We start from the raw sequence: 25,732 nt of genomic DNA, 5'->3' as shown, positions 1-25,732 counted from the left end.
CGCGAGACAAAACGGCGCAGAAAAACGACGCAGAGACAAAATGGCGCAGAGGCAAAACGGCGCAGACAAAACGGCGCCAAAGTCAATTTATAGAACGATAATACTCTGCAACCATGACGAAACTTTATGTGTGAATAAGGATTTTTGGAGCTGGTATACAAGTCCCCCCCACCACCCTTGGCAACTCATGACAAAGAGGAATTGACCAAAACATGTGAAAAAATAAGGAAAAGGTTCTAAGCTTGTTACGTTGACTTTGGCGCCGTTTTTTCTGCGCCGTTTTGTTTGCGCCTTAATGTCGTGGACCGTTGCATAAATAAGTATAGTTACGAATGGCATGAGAACTTCTAGAGCAACTTTTGTAATAAGAAGATAACTTTCCATTTGTTGGCACCAAAAAGTTTGAAAATTTGTTGTGTTGAATTTTTTTTTTTGCATCTTGCTTTCTTGAAGCTCAATAATGTAATCCAAGTATGGACTGTTTATATCTGCTGATGTTGAAAAAAATTGAAAATAGAACTAAATTTCTTTAAACTAAGAAAATTGAGAGCCCTGCTTCTGTCGTTCCATGCAAAAAGCAAATGAGAGGAAATTCATGTTTTGAGAAAATGAAGTTTATTTACCATCATGTAAGCCGCAATCAAGTTTCGGCTGGACAATATTTTCCAAAAATATTCTCTGATATACCATTCAGTAGGCCGCGTGTTAGTGTTTTAGAGGACGTTCGCGCCGAACCCCTGAAACAGCTTTGTCGAACCCCAGGGGTTCGATCGAACCCTGGTTAAGAACCACTGACTTAGTGCCTAGTCTTTTAATAGAACAGTGGTAGTAATGGGCATATAGAATAGAACAAAGATTCTTAATCTAATGGTCGAGACACAAAAGAAGTTTACGAAGATGGTTTACTTTAGAGCAGCGGTTCTTAACCAGGGGGCCATAGAAGCATTTTGAGGTGGGCCACAAATGGGTCTGCTACTATTCGGCGAGTCCGATTCGGAGAGTTCCCTATTCGGAGACAGCCTTTTTCGGAGAGTTCCCTATTCGGAGATTTTTGGAAAATCCAACGACGCCTTCTGTTTATTTAGAGAATTTTGTATTTTATTCCACAATATCGTTTCTTTTGCATTCCAACAAAGAAAAATAAATTGAATTGAAATTTAGCGAAAAATAAAAAGCAAATTAAATTTATTTTTGAACTATTAAATTAAAATGCTTGCTCACATAAAATTGACATGTATCTTGCGTCGCCATCTGTATGCAAACTTAGATGACACGTTTTCGCTGAGACTTCATCTCATTAACCTCTATTGTTAGTCATGAAACGCTGTTGGAGGCTTGGAGCAAATTGATGTTGCAATTGATCGGCGAAATGACCATTGCATTCACAAGCGCGCCGCGCCAGTCAGCAAAACATTTTTTTTTACATTGAATCAACCTGTTCAGACGTGAAATCAATGCAAAGAAAAACGATAGGCCAACTGAATGATTCAATTGGGTTCTTTGAATAAATCGAATGGTTTTTGTAAATGTTTCTCAGTTACAACCTATACCTGGTCAGCAAAAGTTCCCTTTTGTATACGATTTCAACGTCTGGCGACGTTGAAACGATGTAAAAATGAAAATTTTTGCTGGCCAGAGCTAGGCTACCGTACCGAAGTTGAACTTTAACACCAATTAGGCGGTTGCAAACATATTTCCTTTTGATAAAACCTATGAGTTGCAGCATCTTTTTGTGAAAAAGGTTGTTAGACATTGTTAGAAGCTAGTATTATATTGTTTAGGTAAATTCCCTCATGTTACTTTTGGATAAAGCTCTTGTTGAAGTGTCTCGAATCGAGGCTTCTTTAGATGAGTACGACCTAATGGTGGGAGGCATCGCATCACAGATGAGTCAAATGAAGAACCAGGAATCTTTTATTCAAATCACCAACAAGAATCACTCCAGACTTTTAGATGAGCTTGACACGCTTGTAGTGAGTCTATCATAATCTTTCAACTTTGTTAAAACTTAGAGGAATACTTTCCGTATTTATTTTTTCAATAATGGAATACATTGCACTTCTTTTGTGCTATTTCGTAGGTAGTGGAGCCAAGAGTATACAATATTTTTTAATTTTTTGTTGTCGGAACTATGCACCCCAGGAATAAATTCTCTGCAAATAATCAAGAAAGACTAAAAAATCGTCATTACAATCTAAACTGCACCAATGGTTGCGGAAAACAAGAATTTCAAAATTATTAATTTCATGGCAATACGGAGAAGTTAATTTGGTTCATCAATCATCATATTACCCAATATCCTTGGCACAATTTGTATTGAATTTGGGATCATATGTGTTGTGCTCGCATTGTCGTTTTCAAAACTTTATTGCAAAATCAATACTCATTTGAACCTTGTCAAATGCCACATCAGTTTCGAACAAAGATTTTATAGATACAAATGAGGTCAAGGTGTTGTTTTCAGCTTGGTGCTGATTGTTACTAAAGAGTTTAGTTTCATTCTGCCCTTTTCTTTCAAAAACCTCATGACCAATGACCATATATACTAGTGTTTCCAAAACCAAAAATCTCGAGGTCAAAAGTATTTCGTATTATATACATAATATGTTGGTTAGGATTCATAAGGTTTTGCTTAGATGCTTTTCAATGTTATAGTAATGAGTTTTGCCAAGAAGTTTTACTTCCAATCATGTTCAAATTTTCTCATAATTTCTTACAGATGCAATTGGATCTTTCGAAGGGTCATATCAAAGCACTACAGACGGCTGATCTCAACACAGACAGTGGCATTGAGGCTTGTACCAGTGCTGCTGAAGCCTTACAAGAAGCAATGGAAGTCGAGCTTCCAATAGGTCGTTTATTATTTATTAAACTCGACTTGAAATAGGGGTAGGCTATACATATGGGGTATCTCAAAGTCAATTGGTGACACCTTCAAGTTATTCAGTATGCTCAGCTGATTGTTTTAAGATCTCAACTGGGTTATTTGAGTTATTTTCCAGGCAGTGCCGGTAAAAACAGTATTTCGGATTGTACACCATGAAAAATCCCAGATTTCAGGCCAAAAAGGCAAATGCAGTCTTGAGAAAAGTACACACTCATGCGCAAAGTGCGCAATCTCACTTCAGATATTAAATCGGTACTTGCAACCACATGTAGCAAAGCGGGCATCACTATTAAGCAATCACGGCAAGCTTTCAAACCATCTCAAGGACTTTTTACAACCATACATATTACCTCAAGGTCGATGAAGTTCCAGGATATGTGCCTCCAACAGATGGAACTATGTCAAAAGCATCTCGTCTGGCAACGGACTATGAATCCTACAAGTATGTGTTGCCTTTTCTACGAGTCATTGATCGTATAAAACATTTACAAGCGATTCAAAGCGAGAAAAATTGTGCCTTTGCAATATTGGATGCTCATGACGAAGAAACAATAACAATACATTATGATAGTACCACAAGAAAAAGAATCACAGGGGAATGGACATTCATAATGATGAAATTCAGCGGTGGTAAAACATTTCGATTAAGACCTCTATCTCTTGTGGCTGAAACCAGAGAAAATATCACAAGATTAATTGTGGGGCCGATGCATCGATTGTCCTTGGCAAGCAATAGAAATGTTTCACCAGTTGATCTATGAGAAAAAGTTACTTCAATAATGATAGATGCTGTCAGCAAAAATCTTGGCATCGAGAAGTCCATTGCAGCTACGCTAGGGTCAAACCATATACCTTTGCATTTGCTTTGCGTCAGTCATACTTGCGAAGTCTTCGATCATGGTAATTTAAATGTAATGTTGGAATACGAGCAAAAACTCCACATGCGGGAGAGTTTGATTGCTTACATGCCCGCATTAAAATCATTTCTCCCGTCCAGTCAGAGTGTTGTATTTGCTGCTTTGGAAGCTCTATCTAAACTGGTAGTGAATGATGGTCATAAGTTATCACAATTGGAATTGTTTGACAAGGTCGTTGCTGAATCCGGAAAATCGAAAAAGCATAGCCAATTTAAGGAAAGGAGATTTGAGAAGCTTGGATAGTATGGATAATTGGATACACAGCAGCAACGATCTTGTACCTCATTCCGGATTATAAGTCATTGCTCGAAAGAACAAAGTCGAATATTCAATTGGTGCAAGGTTGCCGCATAAACTTATATTTGCAGAGTGACTTTGTTGTGTTGGGATTGAAAGTGCTTGCATGGTTTTCTTACCGTTTCACACTTCCATTTTTAAATATAGTTGAAAAAACGACTCAAGCAGAGCTTGTACTAATACTACCGGACTTGCACACTGCCTTGGCTGAATGCAATGCTAATATTCTCCAGGAGTACCACGTTTCATATTCATTCTCTTTTAAAGAACCCATTTGGATGGTTGAAAAGTATTTGTTTAAAAATTGTTGTTCCCTGGCGGCTAAAGACCTTGCCATACAAGGGTTCACGTCTTTTAGGCGCTGACAGTTAGGCGCTGGTCTAATAGGTGCGGAGCACTGTGGCGCCCGGTCATTTAGGTGCTATTCCTAGTAAAGTCTGTAGAATGTATCAGCTTGGCAGGTAGGGGCGTAGGGCAATGCTTTTCACACAAAATATTATATTGAACAGGAAAATATATTGTTTTGTTAATGCGTGTGCGTTGTTGGTCATGGCTTCAGTGAGTGAAGTTGCTTAAACCGGCAATGCTTTTTCACACAAAATGTTATATTCAACAGAAAAAATATATGGGTGAAGCTGCTTAAACCGGGAATGCTTTTCACACAAAATGTTATATTGTACAGAAAAATATGTCATGGCTTCCGTGAGTGAAGCTGCTTAAACCGGCAATGATTCTCATATAAAATGTTATATTGAACAGAAAAATATGTTGTTTTGAAAAAAAAGTTGAAAAATATGCGTGTGCGTTGTTGGTCATGGCTTCAGTGAGTGAAGCTGCTTAAACCGGCAGTGCTTTTTCACACAAAACGTTATATTAAACAGAAAAATATATGGGTGAAGCTGCTTGAACCGGCAATGCTTTTCACACAAATGTTATATTGAAGAGAAAAATATGTCATTGCTTCAGTGAGTGAAGTAGCTTAAACCTGCAATGCTTTTTCACACAAAATGCTATATTGAACAGAAAAATATATGGGTGAAGCTGCTTAAACCGGGAATGCTTTTCACACAAAATGTTATATTGAACAGAAAAATATGTCATGGCTTCAGTGAGTGAAGCTGCTTAAACCGGCAATGATTTTCACACAAAATGTTATATTGAACAGAAAAATATGTTATGGCTTCCGTGAGTGAAGCTGCTTAAACCGGCAATGATTTTCACATAAAATGTTATATTGAACAGAAAAATATGTTATGGCTTCAGTGAGTGAAGCTGCTTAAACCGGCAATGATTGTCACATAAAATGTTATATTGAACAGAAAAATATGTTGTTTTTTTAATGCGCGTGTTCAGCATTTATTTGTTGTTAGTCCAGGTTTGCGTCGGCGAAAGCTTTATCAATAAATTATTCAAGTTTCCGAACATGTATGAGTTCACTTTTAGTTCTAAAGGTCAAATAATAACTAGACTAAACATCAGTAAAAAATGTACCGTAGCCTGTATTCAAGCAGGCGGTAGGCTTGAGTGAAGAGTAACTTAGTTTTCCGTCAAAACCCCGACTAGGTTTAATAACGAGCGAAGACTCACCATTATGCTTGCAACTTGTAGCCAAGGTGTAGCCTATATGCCCTGTAGAAATGTATTCATGTGAACAGTAGTAGAGCGTCTTACGCGTTCTCGTCACATGGCCAATCCATCCCGAACAGAAGTAATTGCGAAAGATAACAGACTAAGTAAAGTTCCATCTGGCTGCAACTTGTGTTCAGGATGCATTGCAAATGTCCTGTAGAGATGTGCTGATATCAAGAGTAGTAGAGCGTTTTCCCGCATAGTGACTCGGCCAAATTTGCTCAAAGTAAATCAGATTAACAAGGAAGAACTGAAGGCGAAGCTGAACCTGACCTTGATTCTAACTAAACAGAAAAAGACATATTGACTGCATTGCATCTTACATATGACAACGATAATCAAGAACTGGGAGATGCTGATCCACAACAATCCAGGAATGTTGATGTTGTGGTAAATGAGTCGTGCATTGTAATTTGGGATGCTGGGAACAAAAGAAATTGGCATCTTGGAATTTGTAGGAAGAACAATGGTGATACAACTTACACAAGTGAGCATTTAGGAAGGGCAAGTCATACAGAATACAGATAATGCCATGTAATATCATACTTGGTTCATGGGATATGTCAGGAAGGAGTATGGCATTTCTCTTGGATAACTGCCACATCATTGAGAGATTATTCAAAGCGTTTTACTACAAGTAGTTCGCTATGTAGTACTATTATCATGACTCAGTATAATTAGTATACAGAACAGTATGCTTATTAAATACTACCACAGACATTGATTGCTTGCAGTAGCACAGTGGGCATTGCTAGTGGTGCATCCGATATTTTCACTGTGTAAACCAGGCTTGCAAATTCGTCTTCAGTGGGGCAAGAGTCAAGCGTGCTTTAAATAATGGCGTCTATATTTGTTTATTTACGTAAAAAATATCACTATTGCGTAAGTCTAGCTGGACTCTGGCGGAGTAAGTGAGTGCCCGCGAGAATGCGGCTCTAAAACTCTCCTCGAGTTTGCAAGACTGTAAACAATGACCATCTTGAATGTCACCAAGGCTGTAAACAGTAAGCCCAATTGTTGGCTAATGGCGACATTAATGCATTAAATGCATTATTATTAACGTTAAAAGTGTCATTTTCGTTTTTTATGCATTCCGGACACCGTTTTTGCCGGCACTGCCTCAGTTTTTCTCCAAATTTATGGAATTATGGCTTAAAATGCTCAGGGGACAATGTACTTTAAAATAGGGGTGTCACCAAAATGATCCAGAATGATAACTTTTTTAACCATAACCATATGTACAGCCTACCCCTACTTGAAAGTACAATCCTGACCAATTGTTCTTAATCCGTTTTTGGCTAGAAAGTTTCAAATAGCCTATTATCTTTATATAGGCGCGGAACAGTAGAATGCTATTGTGGGGATTGATTGAAAAGTGAGGGTCGAATTGTATAAAATTGAAAAAATGTGTGTACTTGTTCTATTGTGTGACATGACGTTTCTCCCTAGGAGTTGTACACTGATCACAGTGATCAGTGATCACACTACCATGAATTTCCACTGCTTGCTAAGGGTTTTTGCTGCAGCGTATGTTGTTTAAAAGCCTGGTACAAAAAAAAACGAAATAAAAAAAAATAGAAATTGGAGTCTTAAACTTTTTTTTACTGAGTTTGTGGGCATGAAACGTGAGCTGTGTTCTTCTAGGTTTGTCAAAGCTACAAGCGGTGTCTGAGCAACAAAAGTTATTTGATGGTCTTAGGCAACAGTTTGCCGTGAGGTTGTACGAACATCTTTGTCAATTCTTTTCCAAGCAGGTATTGGCGTTGTCTGGTGCATCTTGTGCTAATTTTCCAAGCACTAATAGTACTTGTTCATTGTTCAAGTCATACACTCACCGAACCGTTTTAAGATACCTACGCTTTAGCCGATCCACTTGAATGATACGAAATAGTTGACCGTTTATAACATATATAAATATTTATAGCACTGAAGATGAAGACAGTATAGTTTTGGAATTAGTATTTATATTTTGGGCTCTATTTTCTGATTAGAGTTCAGTTTATTTTACAACTTGCAGGGAAACGAGCATCCGGGTAGTTCTCTAGCCAAGCAGGCAAATGATTTGAAGCTCCCAAAACACTTTCCGTATCACAGAGACTTGTTACCTTACAAGGGTCTTGTGCTTTGGCTCAAAGTCGCGGACAAAACAAAGTATATACAACTTGGCACTGTGAGTATCAACATCTTGTCCGAGATGCAGTTTTGATGTAATGTGTCATTGACTTAATAAACGGTATCAGCACGAAGTGTTTATAAGTTGACGGCTTGTCACCCAATTTCACTTGCAAATATTTTCAAAGAAAATCGTTCACTTTTCCAGCAAACCTTTGATTAAACTTTTTCAAAAGAACCGTACGCAGTTATTTTAATGCCGTTGGCTTTGCACTCACCGAAGTCGAACCACCACGTCCAACATGTTGTTACAGGAATATACCAAAAACCTTAGCAAAGTGTACTCACAAGAGATCAAAGAGTTCATGGCTATGGCTAAGCAAAGGTTCATGCAACAAGGTGAGACTTGAATTTAAAATTGCTTACCGTGCCCAGTTGCCTCAGTCTGTTGGACAGTGGTTCGTCATTACAGTATGTCGTAATGTAAATACGCATGTCGCAAGGTGCACAGTTAAATTGTGCTTTTTTAAGGAACCTTTTTCGTGAAATCGTGAATATTGATGCTTGCCTGTTGTCAATATCCTCAAGGATCTTCTGTCGTGTCAAGTGTTCGCAAAAGTAAATATTTTTGTTTCTATAAGCATAGTTGTAACAACAAAAAAGGGTAAACAGAAATAAAGGATGTTCCGTCTTCATTTACCTATTTGTCCACTCAGCTGGTATAGACCTTGGAACAGGAGGAATGAAGACAGATACGGCAATGAATTTGGATGTTCCTTCAGAAAAAAAGTCCCATGGCTTGTCCTTTAATAAAAGTAGTCACCTAAACTGCACGGCACAACACTTAATCTATACTCATTTGGCCCAACTAGCAAAAATTTCCATTTTGTGCTGTTTTGTCGTCGAAAAAGTGGAATTTTTTGTTAGCTGAGAGCCAGTAGCCTTCACTGTGGTAGTGGATCTAAAACAGAAATTTTACATTGATTTAAAGTTTCTAGACATTAAATCAATGCTAAATTAGTGAATTTTTCTTGATAGCGTGTTTTGATTGATCATTGCTACAGCTTGTGAACTATTTTAGCATGGAGGTATGCTTGATGCTCTTTGCCGCATTTTGAACGAGTAGCATACAAAGCTTTTGCATCTGTTTGAGTACCGAGATACGCTGTCTATAACTACCAGAAGTTGACATCCACTACTTTAAAAGTAGCGCACTACCTCTACTGGGGCTAAAGTAGCACGCGCTACTGCTGCTTTTGTCATAACTTAAACTGACTTAGGAAACACTTTGTGACGTCAAAATGACCTTGAAAACGAATGATATTATTCGTTGACACTGCCATTTCAACGTCGTTATAGAAAACACGTTCAAGGTGAAATTTATTGATACGCATCTTTCAAAAACACGAGCATTTTAAAATGCGAGTCGCTGAGTCAAGATTGCCCGATTTGGCTTCGTCTTATCCAACGGAGAAAAATCTCTCCACCGCAGCACTGGGATGTTGTATTTAATAAAGAAAAATTATAAATCGGCACTAGGAAAGCTCAAGGACTTGTTTCTGTCTGAAAAAAGGCCTCCACAATTGGCTTTTTTCGATACTAACGTTTCATGCGATGGCACCAACACACTAAAAAACTCATTCTCAGAGTCATGACTGGTGTTAGTGTCACTCTTGTCGGTATCAACGTGGCTTGATGTTTCCAGCAACAGTCGAATAATTTCTGCTTTAACTTTTTCACACATTGATTCCATAAAAAATCTCTAGAAACGAGCCATTTTTTTCACTTTAAATTGGAAAGTGGCCGGAGTGCGAATGAAAGAAATGCAGTGCATCTCCGCTACATTAAAAAAAGTTGTGTCGCTACTGCAGCTGCTTCTCCAACAAAAATGTAGCGGCGCTACCGCTACCAAAAAGTAGCGTGCTACTGCCCACTTCTGACAAATACGTAGTGTAGCCTACTGTCGTACTATTACGTAAGTTTCTGTTAAAAAAAAAACAGCTTCTTAGTCACGAAATGCTGCATGTATAGAGGGTTTGTATTTTTTAAATTATTCATCTCTATTTTGATTTTTTAATTTTAACTTAATAAAAAAAGTTCTTTTTCGCGGTACCATTATGAGGATAACATTTAGGTTAACATTTTTTAAAGTGTATATTATTAAGAACATAACATATTTTGAGTACTTAACTACTTTATACGTAGTGTACACTCTACAGGATGTTTAATTCTTTGCATGTTTAATTCTTTACGAAAAATATTAACAACACAACGGTGTTTGTGTTTTCATCTTTTTCTTAATGTTTCATTGACGTATTTTTATGTTGCAATATCCCAGCTAACTAAATTGGTCTTTTTCACGTATAACGGCAAAAATGCGTTAATTAATGTAATAAGAATGCTTTGACGTTTACTCAACATAAAATAAAACAATTTTGTTAGCTGTAAACACGCATTCCACTACAGTTTGTTTACAAATGTGTGTAAATTTTGCATAAAAGTACTTATAACCTACAATGTAAAAACATTATTTCCGGCATGAATGAGTATGGTGGTAACAGGGACTCCATAAAGATGTAAGTCGTTTTTGTGCTCGTTTTTTTTTTAAATAAAACGAAAATAAAAAAACGATCATTGTTTACACCAAAAATGTGTCTAAATTTTAAATGTTGAAACAAAATTTGTACTTTTGCTTCTTTGAAATATTTGTTTTGAAATAATCAAGACATCGATAAGTTACCAAAATGGAACTTCGTCACTAAACTTTTCAGTAAAATCTTTTTTGACGTCACCAATGATCCAACAGGATGCGTAATGTGGTAACATAATCAAAATAAGTAAAGCAAATCATACTGAAATTGGCAAATTCAAGTTTGTTGAATTTAAATTAAAGGAACTTGAATTTGTCAATTTAATGTGGTGCTGTCTACTTTATTTAACGATAAGTTGTTTTTTTGTCGTATCCAGGCTTACACCCGGTGGTTGAAGATTTAAATTAAGTGGGCGGGAAGGCAAAGAAGCCAATCTTCTTGTCCACCTTCAGGCATTCCTTTAAGTGTCCTGCCAGAGACACAGTCGCGTGCTCTTGAGCGGTGTCGAACGGGCGCCCTTTCGAACGTCGTTCCAGGGCTCTCACCACTCGGCTATACAGCCGACAACGATAAGTAAACCTGTATCAGTCGACTAGATTAGATTCACCAATTGGACTTTAAACAACATCACAATACTCACCATAATAAGCTTGCATTGAAAGAAATGACAGGAGTGAAAGAAATGAACAAACTAATAGGCTATAAGAAATTAAGACAAGCACCAAAGGACGTGGACAGTTGACATGGTCACCACTGGGACCAAACAGTCCTCATCCTCATCATTGGTAGCACTTGAAGTTGGGGGTTATGAAATTGGTACCATTTTCTTAGCATGCGACCACGCTTCTGACTTACAGAACGTAGAACTAAACTGCAAAAAAAATTATTTCATAATAAGCTATTTAGCAGCTATTGTAGTTCTTTGTTATGGTAAATGAAGCCAGTTGTTACCTAAAGAAATGTATGAAGCGATTGGAAATTAGTATAAAAAAAACAAAACAAAAAATAATGAAAAACGACGACTAAAAAGCCGTTTTTAACCATCCCTAGTTCCCCGCATTAAGATCTTTTTTACAAGAAAGTTTAAAAGTATCTTCTGTACTGTAGTAGTCCCCTTGCTTTTACCTAAAAGGTTATGATTAGAATGTTCCACCATGTTAGGCTCTGGCATGGTTGCAAAGCGGGTTGCTTGTTGCATGACTAATCTCAGCCACAACATCAATGCGAAGACGCTTGATTGACACCTGACAATTTTTCAATTCATTAAATATAAAACTTGTCAATGTGCTGTGTTTTATTTTTTAAGCGTTGCTATTGTTGCTTACTTGGAGTGAGGTTTGCTGTGAAAATTTTCGCTTTTATTTGCGTCTTTTGTGGTGTGTGTGTGTGGAAAGTAAATATTCGCAGACATTTTAATTTTTTTCTTCGTATGTTTGCGTTGCAGTGGCTGACAATGCGCTGTGTAGTTAGTTTTTGAAATAGTTGTTGCAACTACTCTGTCTTTAAATTGCAACAGCATTACTAGAATAGTATTAACTATATAACATATTTCGTGTGTTTTGCTTAATTCTTATTTTTTGTGCTGTCGGTAATTCCGGTGAGATGCTCGGAAATAGAAGTGCTGAGATATTTTATTAGAAAAGCTGAGGTATTTTTGTTAAGAAGTTTTCATCTATAAATTTGACCATCATATTAAAATCTGTGTTCTAAATCAATCTAAAGAAACTTTCTAATTGTAACTATCAACTTTAACCGTTCTTTCTTCAACATTACCGAGTAATTAATCAGCTGACTTCATTTAGAGATGAGCTCAAGCATTCGAAACTTATCTGGTTCGCAGCGTAGTCTTAAGGAGAAGAAGAAAAAGGTATTTGGTTCTACACAAAGTCTTTCCGTCAAAGGTGAATGTGGTTAGCAAAACATACTATTTCTTTGATAGTTTGCACTCATTGCAGTGAGAATAGTAAAGAACCGTGCACCGCGAAAGACATTGCTTCGCTAACGCTTCGCACACTTTTTAAATGAGAACAGAACTCACAACAAATAATGTGAAAACCGCCTAATTGTTTCATTCACGTTAGTTAACCAGATCATTTTTGTTTAAAAAACAAATTTTTGACGGGTCCACTCTAACTTTTACTGTGTGTCTGCGAATTTTATTAAAATTTATTTATCACAGCTGGTGGAAAGAAACTGCGGTTTCCTGGAAGCAAGAAGCGTACACTTGGCGGAAGCAGAGAGTCGCTAGCTACATCTGACTTTGAGTTGTCAGACCGCGAAAAGTTTAGCACAGTGAGTGATAGTTACTCGGTTGATAGAGTTCGAAAGTTCGTGTCAACTTTGTCTCGTTTTCAGATCTTGATTCGGCACCTTGTGGATCTGATAGTATAAAAGTGTGGCTTAAGCCGGTATGTAATACTTCAAGCAGATGTATTTTCTGAACTCTGCCGAAAGAAAGAGAATGTGGTTATCTTACTCTCATGAGTGCGCCCACCTTTACCTATACGAATAAAGTTGTATCCATCATGTTGATTTAAGACTTGAAACAATCAAACTCATAAATATTCTTCGCAGACGTTTCGAGAAGTCCTCAACGAGTTGGAGCCAACCTGCCAAGACGAGGAACGATTCCTAACCAAGTTCTTCCATTTGAACGTAGAAAGTGCAGACACCATGTTGCCGGTGAGAGTGTTCTTCTACAGGAACTAAAACCTAAGAGCTTAATGGGCATAGATTCGAATCTTTCTGGTGCTGGCTTTGTGACATACACAAACACTATCTCCTCTGCTAAGAAACTACAAAAAGTTTACAACCATAGTAACTACGTGGTCGCTATAAAAGCAGAAAATTTGTCAAACTGTTATTTATTTTTACAAAGAATAACTTTTACAAAGTTTTTTGAAGGCATATGGTATATTACACTTATAGATGTTCAAAATGTCGTCCTTGTACTTCAGAGCATTGTCTTAACCTAGAAATCCAAGCTTGTGTAGCGTTTTTAAGGGTAACTGGTGGGATATCGTTCCAGGCTCTTCCCAAGCTCGTTTTCAAATCATCAATAGATTTTATGTCACATCGACAGTTCTGAAGCTCTGTTAATAACAAGCTCCAAATGCAATAATCCATGACATTTTAGTCTGGACTTTTGGAAGGCCAATCTTCCGGTTCAATGAAATCAGGAGTAGATTGCTGAAGAAACTGAACCGAAGCCCTTGCTGTGTGAGCCCTGGCGCCATCCTGCTGCCATGTCCATATTTGGTCGACCATTACATTTCGTATATCGCTGAACATCTGTGGACACATCTCCTCACAATAAACTTGTTGGTTTACTGTTTTTTTCTTCCTGCCTGCCGAACTCTGATTATACCCTAATCGTTGAAAAAAATTAATCGTTGAAAAAAAATCATTGTAATCGTAATCATTGTAATCGTAAACCTGTAATCGTTGAAAAAAAAATTGGTAACACAGCTTGACATTTTGTCAGTCCCCAAGTAGGATTTTCACTTTTGAAAAGAATTATCACTTGCCTTCCAAAGTCTGAAAGCTGTTTCTTGCCTTCTTCCATTATGTGGGTGTCAAAATTAAAATCAAATAGAACCTAGAAAGTATCAATTTAAAACAACGTAAAAGAACCTAGAACCTAAAAGAAATAAAAACATGTTAAAATAGAAATGAGTGAGCGCACATTTTATTCATCATTTAATTTGATCTTTAAATTTTCTGCTTTTCTAGTGACCACCCTGTGTAAGTATAAGTGATTTGATTGTGCTACAGGGAGGATCAGATGATGAAGAAGATGACACGGATCAGGGTATAGCAAGAAGAAAGAAGTATCAGAAGTATGTGATGCTGCCATCAGTAATATAGCCTGATGATAACCATAACATAAAGCTCTTAGCGTCCAGATAATGTCATTTCCTAATAAGACTGGGAGTAATTGAAAGATCTATTTTGCCCTTACCTAAAAACAACAAAGGAAATTAGTTTTAATTTCTATTCGTATAGCATGATGGTATTACACTAATAATAATTATAACCAGGTGTAAGAAACTACCTTTAACCCGTCAAAACAGCAATTTATTTACTACCTAATATAACGTGTAACCACGGGCTTCAGAAATGAGGAGACAGCATGACATGACACGACGGTACGATATTTGTTTATTATGCTGTAATGTGAGTGTTCTTGGTACTGATGGTCTAAGTTTATTTCATTCATTTCCTTAGTTTCTGAAGGAAACTAATTTACAAGGGAGTTTTTAGCTTCCGAAAAATCTATCTCCCTTCTGATTTTTTAAGTGAGAAGGTTCGTGTAAAACTGCTCAAAGTTACTGAACTTTTACACAGTTCACATTTTTTATATGTTTAGGGCCCAGGTCAGCAAGGAAATACGGTGAGTTGGCTGCACGAACCCGCTTTATTTGAATGACATAAAACTAACGTTAATAAACAAAACAGTTGGTCCAGTTTCCACAGCTGTTCAACATCTTTGACGCATACGATCTTATTGAAGTGTTGATTACAAATTTTTTTGCTATCAGCACTTTATAATTCTCGTATTATCGAGTAAACTATTTAACGTACTTCGACTCTACAATGAAGTGACGTCATCTCTCTAGAATTGGCGTGTTACCCATTCATATCGAGGTGTATAGTAGGGTGGGTCGATTTTCACATAAAATTGTCGGATTGTCGCATAAATTGGTATTTAGGTGAGGCTTGCCATACTAAATAAAGTGTTAAAATTTCAATGTGATGGTGTGCTCCTAACCACTTACCCCAGGTGGTATGGAAAAATACAATTTTCTACTTCACGGTAAATTATATTCAATAGGTAGGCTACAATGAAAACGAAACACAATTGAAATGTAATGAGTTAAAACCACACCAGGATGTTAAACTAAACAACACAGTCTTTCTTTGATTCAATTATAGGCCGCTGCTTTCTTGCATCTAAGATAGAATAAATCATTGAGTTCATTTTCTCCTTTCCGACAGTTTTGAGGCTGACCTCAGCGACTACACGAACCATTCTTTCAACGGCTTGAGTCTGTGGTGTGTATGACGACTTTACTGGGACTGACTTTATTGCATCCCAAAGTTCATCCTCGCTCTTAGTTCTTAGGTAATAATAATGGTGGTTCAGTATCCTCAATCTGTGGCCAGTCGATCATATCAATATAATCCATCGCATTAAGATTCAGTTGATCAGCAAGGCGATGGAATCTTCATATTATTGTAGATGAAAGCTTTCGTGCTTTCAGAATTCGCCTAACCACTACTTCACGAATGGGAGGTCTATTGTCATGAAGCATGGCATATATAATAGCAAGTTTTCGGGGTGAGTTGCATAACAATTTTACTTGATCGATTTGTCGATGACAGACTGCACTTCTACTGGCTCAAGTCCACGACTTAGTTGCATCATAAGGAAAAGTAGCCTACTGCTGGAGCATCGCTGATATCTGTGGCCATCTTAGTGCAAACCATACAGGCCCATATACAGTTGCAATGAATCGTATCAATGTCTTAACAGCTTTCTGATGGATGGGTTTGACTAACATAATAGCGGCACATTCGATTTGCTCCTGCGAATGATTATATTTCTCAGGATCTCTGTGTAAGAGTGTTTCAGAGCATTCCCCAGAACTGATTGCATGGCAGATTTCCAAAAGGTACATCTGGTCTGTGCTTAGATTTTTGAATTGTCCAATTTTGGCAATGGGGGGTTTCAATTTGATCAAACAATGCAATCTCCAAGGCTATAAGGTTTGACCACAGAATATCGCCAATTTCACCAATGAATGTTTCTGGACCAGATGTCTTTCCAAATAATCCAAATAGATGCTGCAATGGTAACTCGTTGATGGGCGGCATAAACCAACATATATTCCACTGAACTTCATAATGGATATGATCTTCTATTCTAGCAATTACTCCATTACGATTCCCAGTGTTCACTGCTGTCCCGTCACAACCTGTTATTCAAATTCCATCCATGTTCATATTCTCGTTGATCATACATTTAAAATGTCAACTGAACGACCACTTGGTGTTGTGACATGAGAGATGTAGATGTCACCAGGTTGTGCCAGTAAAACGTAATGGTATTCTTTTATTTTTCTCCTGTGGTGGTAATCATCAAAGACATATGATTCATCCTTTCTTCCATCGAAATAGAGCGATATCAAATTATTGACGACGTGTTGGGTTGGTTTCAATTCAGTACGCTTCTTGACTTGGCTATGTCTCACTTTCCGTGGGTCAATAATGATGTCTGTGGAGAAGTCTTTTCCCAACACATCCTACAAAGTAGCAGTGGCAATAGCAGCAACTTTTTCGTCAGAAACCATCTTTTGATGGGCTTCCCTTGCAACACAAGGGATTGGGATGGTATGTTAGGCACTACTTGTTGAGACACTCTGCGTGAAACCCGGATCACTATCGCATAAATAAGATAAAGAATCAATTTCACAAAGCTTTTTTGTGGCGTGTTAAACCGCACAACTATTTGAAATTCGCTCACTGCGCAGGAATGCCAGATTGGGCGAAAAAATGAGATAAAATGACAAAAATTTCCGCAACTTTTCGCCCAATCTGGCAACCCTGTTATAGAAACAGGGGGTCATTGGGGTAATGGGTTGCTGTGCACCAAACGATTTCAAACTTTGAGGAAATGTTTAGAAGGTAAAGCCGCACCTATGTTCAAATTTATATGATAAATGAAGAAATCGACCCACCCTAGTGTATAGGAATACATTAAATTCCCGTTGCTGTTGTAGATCGGTGGCTTAGTAGTAACCTGCTTGTTGTGGCATTTAGAACTGCAGATTTTGTGGTGTTTCTGTGAAGCAGAGTTTTCATTAATGCTACAATGGATATCTTTTTGAAACAAGAATATATTTTGTCCAATATCGTCGGTTTCATGGTTATGCACAACGTAAACCATACACGAAGAAAGGATGTTTGACGTCATTGTCAGTGATGTACAGACAAAAAGAGGACAAAGTTTGTAAATACATAATGACCCAATATGTCCGTTGCAATGGTTGAAAGCTTTGATTTGATAAGGCAAAAGTTCTTAAATTGCATGAATTTGAAGGACGAATGACCAGCTCTGGTAAGTGGTGAATGTTTGAAGCGAACGGATCCTTAAATTGCATCGCATTTGCGTTGGTTCTACGTTGTCGAAACGCTAATCAACGTAAAATATTTGACTTGCAAATCATAATTCTTTCTAATTTTCTTTTCTTTATTAATCAAGTATTTGAGTTCCGGTTACAATAATTGAAGAGTGGATTTCTGCATAAATTAAAAATCAAACCATAAATTAATAAAAAACGTCAATTGCTTTAACACAAGATAAATTGTAACTCTCACGATCTAGGTAACCATGATGATAACCTTGACCAAAAACTGCATACATTAAGGCTAAGTAATTAACAATAGCTTACTGAGTGTACGAAGCTAATTCCTTTCCCGAGTAGCTAACTTTCTTCTACTTAAAACACCCCCTTTCTCTGTTTGTTGAGTGGTACTTATTCATACTACTGTATTGCCTTATTTCTCAGTAATAAAAACATAAACTTTTACTGAAACGATGATTGTTTGCGTGTTTTATTTTAATATTTAGTTCGTTTCCCATTGTGTTTTTATGTTGTATTTCACCGTGAAACGTTGAATTATGGTAAAAATGCTACATAGCCTAGAAAATGCATGCTCAGTCCGATTGTGATTTAATTTAGATCTTAGATATAACCATTACGATTTGATTCTGGTGATTGATCATGATTTTATTGTTTGTACATCACATTCTTCGTTATTGAGTTTTATTCGTCTGCAATCGATTCAATCAGCAAAGTAACCTCTATTAAGTTTCTTTCCAATTCACGGTGTGTTAAATTTATGTTATTTCTCTGAATTTTTGTCTAAGGTGTTAAAAAATGGCCTATTCCAAAAAGTATTTCTAATTCAAAACAGTTATTGTAATTTTAACAACGCAATTGTCACAAAAACTTTTGGAACCAAAATCATAGCCTATGTATATATTTCTTTAAAAGTCCTTCGATGTTGAGGAGATACAAGTCGTTTTACACTAAAATTTTGCTTTCTATTCTTTCTAAATCTACCCATGGCCATGATCTGCCTTAATCAATTTAATGAAGCAAGATCATATTTCATCAGTTACTAATTCTGAATGGCTTTTTTTCGACAGTAATTTTCTTAAATTACCCTTTTTTCGAATTGAATACAGAGTATAATTTTCAAACGATATCCGCACGATGGCGACAAGGCGCTAGCCACAGTATTACTTGTTGCTTAATTTACTTTTGTTCATTGTGATATATGTTTCATCCGACTGTAACAATTTCCTAACATTGGCTTTGAGCATTGACAGTTTCAAAGCTGTTATTTCATTGACTTCTGTTTTCACGACGGTAAAATGTCTTCATCGTGCTTTCACAATGCCCAGGCGGATGATGACGGAACTCTTCTCGGTGGTGGAGTCGGAGCTATCCCTCCTGGTGGACTTCGGGGAGGGTCTGGACCCCCTCAACTGCCTCAACATGTTGGTGGTGATCGGTGAGAGGGTGCAGCAAGCTCAACAGGTTTCATACAAGTTGCTTTTGTTTATTTGAAGACACAAATTTTAATGCGTATTTATAATTTTGTACTTACCTATATTTCTACACGTAGTTCCAACGTAAGATACTGGAAACACGGTTAAGATCCATCCTACTGCGAGTTTTGATCTGAAGCAGCACAAAACTTTACTGTATCATCAAACAGCGTTTTCAGCCATAGTTAATTGACAATTAAACTGCCTGTAAGTGATTTCAAGAAAGTCAGTCTGTGCAATTAGTAGTGACATCACTGATCTCTACCTCCAGGTCAACGATGGCTCGTTTCTCACCAAGATGCTTGGGAATTGTTTGATTGAAGTCAAAAGAAACTTTGATAACTTTGTGGTACGTGCACTGGTTTGTTCCGAATATTTTTAAACTTATAAATCATTAAAATGTGTAGCTCTGTTAAAATGAATAAATAATGTAATACAGTTGTCAATTTTACACATCTCGGCTAGCAAAATTGGTCATGTTTACATTTATTTAACGTCTCCTGACGTAAAGTGACGGATTTTGCCAGTCGAGATCAAGCGATGTCATCTAACTCCTCATGCTACTTGTGTGTTTCGTTTCACATAAGCTTTTGTGGTTAAATAGTATTTGATCAAGTAGGTTACTTCTGACCAACTTTTTCACGAAAATATGTTTGTAGAAAAACAAACAGAGAGCCATTGAAGAAACCCATTTGAGCAAAGGCAAGAAATGTGGGGTTCTTCCTTTCGTCTATGACTTCGAAGACTTCGTCGAACTCGCCGAGAGCATTTTTCGCGATAGGGAGAGACGAACGGATATTGATAAAGCTTACAAAGTCCTCATCCGCAGCGTGTTCGAAGCCAGTGAGCTTTTAGGGTTTTAAACTTCTAACCATGTAATAAAAATTAAACATGAGAACATTTGTTTTGAAGCACGTACTGTATTTCTGAATATGCTTCTCGGAATGTTTTTACGAAGTTAACTTTTACTAGTTTCATTGAAAGCATGGTCGATGTTATTCGATGCAAGTCTGCAATAAACAGCCTTGTACAGCACACTCCCACTCGGCATAAAATCATAAAATTTTGCTTGATTTGGAAAAAATCATAAAATAGCATAAAATTTAGATACAATCATAAAATTTAGTTGTGTTGGAGAACTGAGCATGTAAAAATCAAAAATTTTGTAATAGTGTAATGTGTAATAGTTCCAACCATGATGACAGCATAATTATTTGTGTAACGATTGTAACGCCGTCTGTGGAATGCTCTGATTTAGAATAACATGTGGTTGCGTAATCAAGTCCAGCGTTGCCTGTGGAGCTGGAATTAGAAAAAGAGCGTAGTATATCATGTTTTCTACTTTTGTTCAATAGCTGTATGTTTGCTTTGACGTGATGACTTGCATTGATTGTTTTTCCGTAATCACTTCTTATGCTTAAAATGTAAAAAGAAAAACTTTAAAAAATTAAATATAACAAAATATCGAGCTCTGATGTAAAATCATAAAAAAGCATAACATTTTGATAAAAAATCAAAAACATCTGCATCATAAAATAGCCAAGAAAATCATAAACATTTTGACTTTTTTGGGCATAAAATCATAAAAAATAAGAAAATCTTGGGTGGGGACCCCTGCTTGTATTTAAGCATTTGTGAAATTCATGTAGCAATGTTTGTTTATTGTTTACTGTTGAACAATTTTTTATTTTCAAACTAAAGTAGTTTAGGTTGCAAGAATATAAATTTGAGCTTGGAGTTGGGTCATAGTTCAAAATTTCGAGACTGCAGCTAGGAATTGATTCACACTGTCTTAACTTTTTTGATCTTATGTTCAGTTGAACGCGTCGCTGCTGAGAGCCATAAGACCCCTCCTGAGGTGGTCATGTTCGAGAACTACAAGCATCTCCTCAACTGCTTGTCAAGTGAAAAGATCGCGGCACTCGAACAAGAGAAGCGTGACGTCAAATCTCGATACTCGGAAAACATTCAAACCTACGTCACAACAATGCTGGGGAGACCTTTGGAAAAGCTAAGCGTGAGTTCAACAATATTTCATGATATTGACAGACTTTTTAAACTGTCTTGGGTAGTTTAATTTTCAACTTTGTAATTCACCAACTGCCCGTCCAATACACAAAGATGCTTCTGCATTCAAGCAAAGGATTCTTTAAAACTTATCGGTGGTAGCATATTCTAGTGTTCTAAGACGAGTTAGGCTAATGTGATAAATTCATTGTTCATTAACAGTAATACTGTGGTAACGCGTTGTCGGCAACTTCCGTTGCCTATGTTTGATGACGTTACAGAACTTCTTTGAGGGAGTGGAGCAGGTGATCGCGACCGGGGTCAGGGCTGAGGAGGTTGGCTATCAACTCAAGTTCAGTAAACAAGAGCTTAGGAAGTGTATCAAAGAATACAGCGGCAAAGATGTGAAGAAGGGCTTGGAGTCAATGTACCACAAGATTGTTAAGCATACTTCCGAATATGACAATCGACTTTTGCAGGTTGGTATCTTCTTTGCTCCATAAATCGTAATGTTTTCACTTTCGTAAAAAATATTTTGCTTTGTGTCGGCCATAGCAACTTTTTTTGATTTCTGCATCAGCTATACACTGCAATAAATGTGTGTGGTAAATTTGTAAACTAAGCACCGACCTCTCTAGCAGCGGTAATGAATCTGCACTAGCTGATACCAATGAAAGATTTTCATCCGGCGAGTGTGTACGCACCTTCCTAGGCTTCTTTGTTTCATCGATTAATTTGCTGGATGCAGATCGCTGTTGTCTCGTGTGTGGCTGGTAATATGTCGTTTCCATCGTCAGGTCGTGTGGCAGCACATGCAAGAAGAATTTGTCCGCCAGTACAAGCACTTTGAAGAACTCATCAGCAAATGCTACTCAGGCAGCGAAATAAAACTGGAATTTACAATCGAAAATGTTCTCCAGTCTTTCTCGGACATAGCCCTCTCTCAATAATGGAGAGTTTCCACTTTGCTTTTTTTTCAATTACTCACAAAGTAAAATTTGTGGTCTTCGCTCTTTGTAAGTTGCGAAGGAAGCTACTTGTTATTTGAAATTGATCAATATTAGAATGCTTTTTTTCGATCTAGTTGTTCCATTAAAGATTTACGAAATAATTACTTTGAAAAATATACTGTTTACAAAAAGTATATTTCTAAACCTACTGGTCAAAAAATTATATAAATATTATATTGCGATGACATGCCAACGCTGTAGACTGCATATAACCTACGTAGCTTATGAATGTAACTACAGCATTGGTGTGTCCCGCATACGTAGAGTATCACACGTCAAGCATTTCGGCATCATTTATTTTAATGTATTGCCCTGAAAAAGCCCTGAGTACAATTTTTCAGTTAACGTACATTAAAGTTTACGTGAGCCACGAGGGAAGGTGCTTTTTCTCTGTCCGAGTTAAGAGGAATTCAAGGAGTTTATGTTGAATTTAACCTCATTTGGAATATACAGTATAATAAATTCCAAGTTGTCAATTTGTTGGGAAGTGATTTGTCAACAAGTTGGTGAATCAACTGACGATTTCTCTCGAAGATGTGCAATCAATTTTTGTGCTATATTTTAACTTGTAACTTTACCGCATCATAGAGCTTGCTATTACACAGGGCATTTATGATAAAAATTAGACTCAAATCTATTGATCGATTTCGAGTAATGGGTAGTACCAAATTTAAGTCATAAGTAGAGTAGACAACCGGAAACAGACATTGCAGTCGGCTGCAGCGTGGGTCAGGTGTATGTCGGAAGGCGTACACCGATGCATAGCGCTCAAGTCCGCTTTCCCGCAATGCAGGATAAAGATAAACAAACAAACAAAGTTATAGGCATTTATCTGCTTTTGATTATTATAACCATAACCACCCTGTGTGTACCTACTTCAATGCCGGATTAACCAAGTGTGGGGCCTGTAGCAGATTGATTTGATGTACAGATATAATGATTTGGAAGTAATTGAATATTTTATAATCTAAAAGTCTAGGGATCCTGCCAAAGAGGCACACCACGCTGAAGCAATGGTGATATTCTGCTGCTTTGCTTGAAGAGAGGCGTGAGTTGCCTGGAAGCGATCGAGTAAGCCATTCCAAAAACCCACTAAGATTCCTATTTCGAGCAATTCCATTTTTTCGAGGAGTCCATTTGCTTGCTGTCGACATTCTGCCTTTTGCACTTGGTCATTTGAAAGTTTCTCCAGTGCCTCCTTTTTGAAAAGAAAGCGTTCTTTAATTGCCTTCATGGCATCAGCTCTTCCGGACCATCGTGTTTCCGAGAGCTTCTTTAGTACTCCAGAACGGGCCACCGGTGTGTTGTAGCTGCAAACAATAGCCAGCATAGATATTTTCAACGAAGTCAAAGAACAACTGTTTCTGGACACGATTGTGCAGCGCATACACCAACTAAATTCAACGATTGAGCATAGCATGGAACATATTCTGCAACAGCACAATTTTTTTTGACAAGTAGGCTACCTGTAGGCCTATCCGTTATATTTCCCGCTCATGTTGGACGCGTTGTAATAACTCTGTCCAAGGCAATCGGCAAGATTGATAGGCTACTCTTACTGGTGTACAGTAGCCTACAATCGAATAATCTTTGAAACAACTAGTATCGTGGGTTCGTGGCACTCGATCAGGCAGTTGTCTCCAGCGGCAATTACCCGTTTTTAAAGTTTACAATAATTAGGAAGGGATAAGACGTTGGGACTAAGTAATTTAATCCTACAACTATAATATTCTCCCATGGCATTCCAGTTTGCAAGTCAAAAATTACTTACTATGTTCGACAGTTTTTTGCAAAAAAGGTGTTTTGCTCACCAAGCGCGGGGCCCGTAGCAGCTGCTACATCTGCTACTATAGTTAATCCGGCGTTGACCTACTTCTTCTGAACTCTTAAATGAGTTCTCTAATTAAATCTTCGTATTCTGATTTCTCTCATTTTTACTCATCAATAAATTTTTAAATGTGCTATCATGGACCATTGTGGTTGCTTGTGAAGATGCATGTGCGGTGAGGCGTCACCTCCGAGATAACATGTTATCTCGGAGGTGACGGGTGAGGTCGGAGAATTGTGCATCACGCAGTTACTGATAAGCAAACGTTGCGCTGCGATGTGAATCCCTATCCCTAAACGCGCCATGTATAACTTAAACATCCCTTTATCAAATTATAAACAGTATTTTGGGTTTTTTCCAAGAACTCCCATTTTCATTAGGCTACAGTTTACAGCTCAGTTGGTTGGCGCGTGACTTCGTGAATGAAGAAGCTTCAAGATCAAGCGGCGCTGGTTCCACTCTCGGGGTGTGCTCTTGAGCAACGCATTCTAAGGACTGTTCTTTTCCATCTAGCGGCAACTAATGGGTGGAAAAATTCCCCTGCAACAACACTTCAACAATCGGAAAACTTCTCTCTGTGGAACCCGGTAACCGGCCCTGTGTCAAAACCCTCTACAAGTATTCTAGCTATGCGAAACTACCAGGAATATCAAGGCTTTGTCAGCCCGAGGATAAAGATTGTCAGCAGCTAAATCAAACTGTCAGCTTTTGTTTTAAGTACAGATGTGAACTGGACAGTCCTTAGAGAGATTTCAAGTTTTATATCGTATCAATTTTATCCATGGCTGATCAAAACCTACTCTGTAAGTCACTACGGGTACCGGTAGTGTGGAGCTATTTTCTCTGACGTAACGCGCGTCACTGCTATTTTCTCTGACGTAACGCAGAATTATGAAAAAAAAGAAGTTTTGTTGCTGAAAGTTTTTAACGTTATAACATGAGATATAGCGATAATGCTCATTTATCAGTTCACTAGCGAGTAGCCTAATGACACAAGTGTCCGGTATGCAAAGAAGGGCATCATGCTACTGTATGTTATAATGATGTAACTTACTGTGTTGCAGAATTTTGTGCCGTGAATATTATTTTGAGGCAAAAATGAAAGATCATACTTAGGCTAAAAGCGAATAGCAGAAGTTGTTATATTGCAATATGTGCAGTAGGATGGGGTGAAAAAAGAAAATCTTGATTGCATAATGCATATGATTCATTTGAAAGTACCAATTCGAATCATAACGTTTTAAACAAAAAAATATCCCCTTATTATTAAGGTAAAATTTTGAATTTCATACAATCACGATAGGCCATTTTCGGTCCAAAATGGGCCTGTCTGGGCCAATCCATACACCTGATCCTTTTGAAACTGTTACATTCCTATCTTAACTTTTCAAAACGAAACTTTTGAGAATAGTTCCAGCCTTCTATGACCATCAGTTCAAATTTTAGGTATCAAATCTCATGTATTTTGACAATCGCTCGTAAAACCCCCCTGTAGCGGGGAGTTAATGTAGGGCAGGGGCAACCCAAAACTTTTTTATGGTATGTTTTTTTATTCCCAGTGGCATTATTTTGGGGGGTAATCAGAGTTTGTAATCCAAATTTGTATTTTAACATACCACCCTTTAACATTAGGTTACAAATAACTTATCAGCAAATATAACGCTTTTTGCCATTACCATGAACAAACAATGTATGTACCTTTTTCTACCACTGAACTGTACTGAACCCCATAACAAATCAAAGAAATACTCATTGCTACAGTTATGACTCAGCAAAAACCATCAACAGTCTGATTAAATCGGTAGCCACTTTAACAAGTCGAAATTCTGCCACT

General features: G+C 37.5%; 1 protein-coding gene across 2 annotated transcripts in view; it reads left to right on the top strand.

The window, feature by feature from the left end:
- The window catches only part of LOC145768085 (exocyst complex component 1-like), a 42,361-nt gene extending 18,322 nt beyond the window's left edge, over positions 1 to 24,039 (top strand). The window contains exons 7-24 of one of the 2 annotated variants that reach the window (XM_082579548.1): positions 1,782 to 1,973; positions 2,720 to 2,852; positions 7,375 to 7,484; positions 7,748 to 7,900; positions 8,157 to 8,241; positions 8,559 to 8,657; positions 12,236 to 12,334; positions 12,613 to 12,725; positions 13,008 to 13,115; positions 14,208 to 14,272; positions 14,803 to 14,826; positions 17,536 to 17,553; positions 18,907 to 19,042; positions 19,325 to 19,402; positions 19,713 to 19,896; positions 20,871 to 21,070; positions 21,342 to 21,539; positions 21,858 to 24,039. In XM_082579548.1, coding sequence (XP_082435674.1) covers positions 1,782 to 1,973; positions 2,720 to 2,852; positions 7,375 to 7,484; positions 7,748 to 7,900; positions 8,157 to 8,241; positions 8,559 to 8,657; positions 12,236 to 12,334; positions 12,613 to 12,725; positions 13,008 to 13,115; positions 14,208 to 14,272; positions 14,803 to 14,826; positions 17,536 to 17,553; positions 18,907 to 19,042; positions 19,325 to 19,402; positions 19,713 to 19,896; positions 20,871 to 21,070; positions 21,342 to 21,539; positions 21,858 to 22,010 — 2,148 coding nt within the window. In that variant the 3' untranslated portion in view covers positions 22,011 to 24,039. The remainder of the gene's footprint in view (positions 1 to 1,781; positions 1,974 to 2,719; positions 2,853 to 7,374; positions 7,485 to 7,747; positions 7,901 to 8,156; positions 8,242 to 8,558; positions 8,658 to 12,235; positions 12,335 to 12,612; positions 12,726 to 13,007; positions 13,116 to 14,207; positions 14,273 to 14,802; positions 14,827 to 17,535; positions 17,554 to 18,906; positions 19,043 to 19,324; positions 19,403 to 19,712; positions 19,897 to 20,870; positions 21,071 to 21,341; positions 21,540 to 21,857) is intronic. The other variant, XM_082579549.1, reaches the window with a different exon arrangement.
- The last annotated feature ends 1,693 nt before the right edge of the window (positions 24,040 to 25,732 follow it).

The sequence above is a fragment of the Aplidium turbinatum genome, chromosome 4, assembly GCF_918807975.1.
Source record: "Aplidium turbinatum chromosome 4, kaAplTurb1.1, whole genome shotgun sequence".
In the NCBI taxonomy this organism is placed as follows: domain Eukaryota; kingdom Metazoa; phylum Chordata; class Ascidiacea; order Aplousobranchia; family Polyclinidae; genus Aplidium; species Aplidium turbinatum.
Note: the sequence above shows the minus strand (reverse complement) of the source record. Positions and strands in the feature narration are given on the sequence as shown.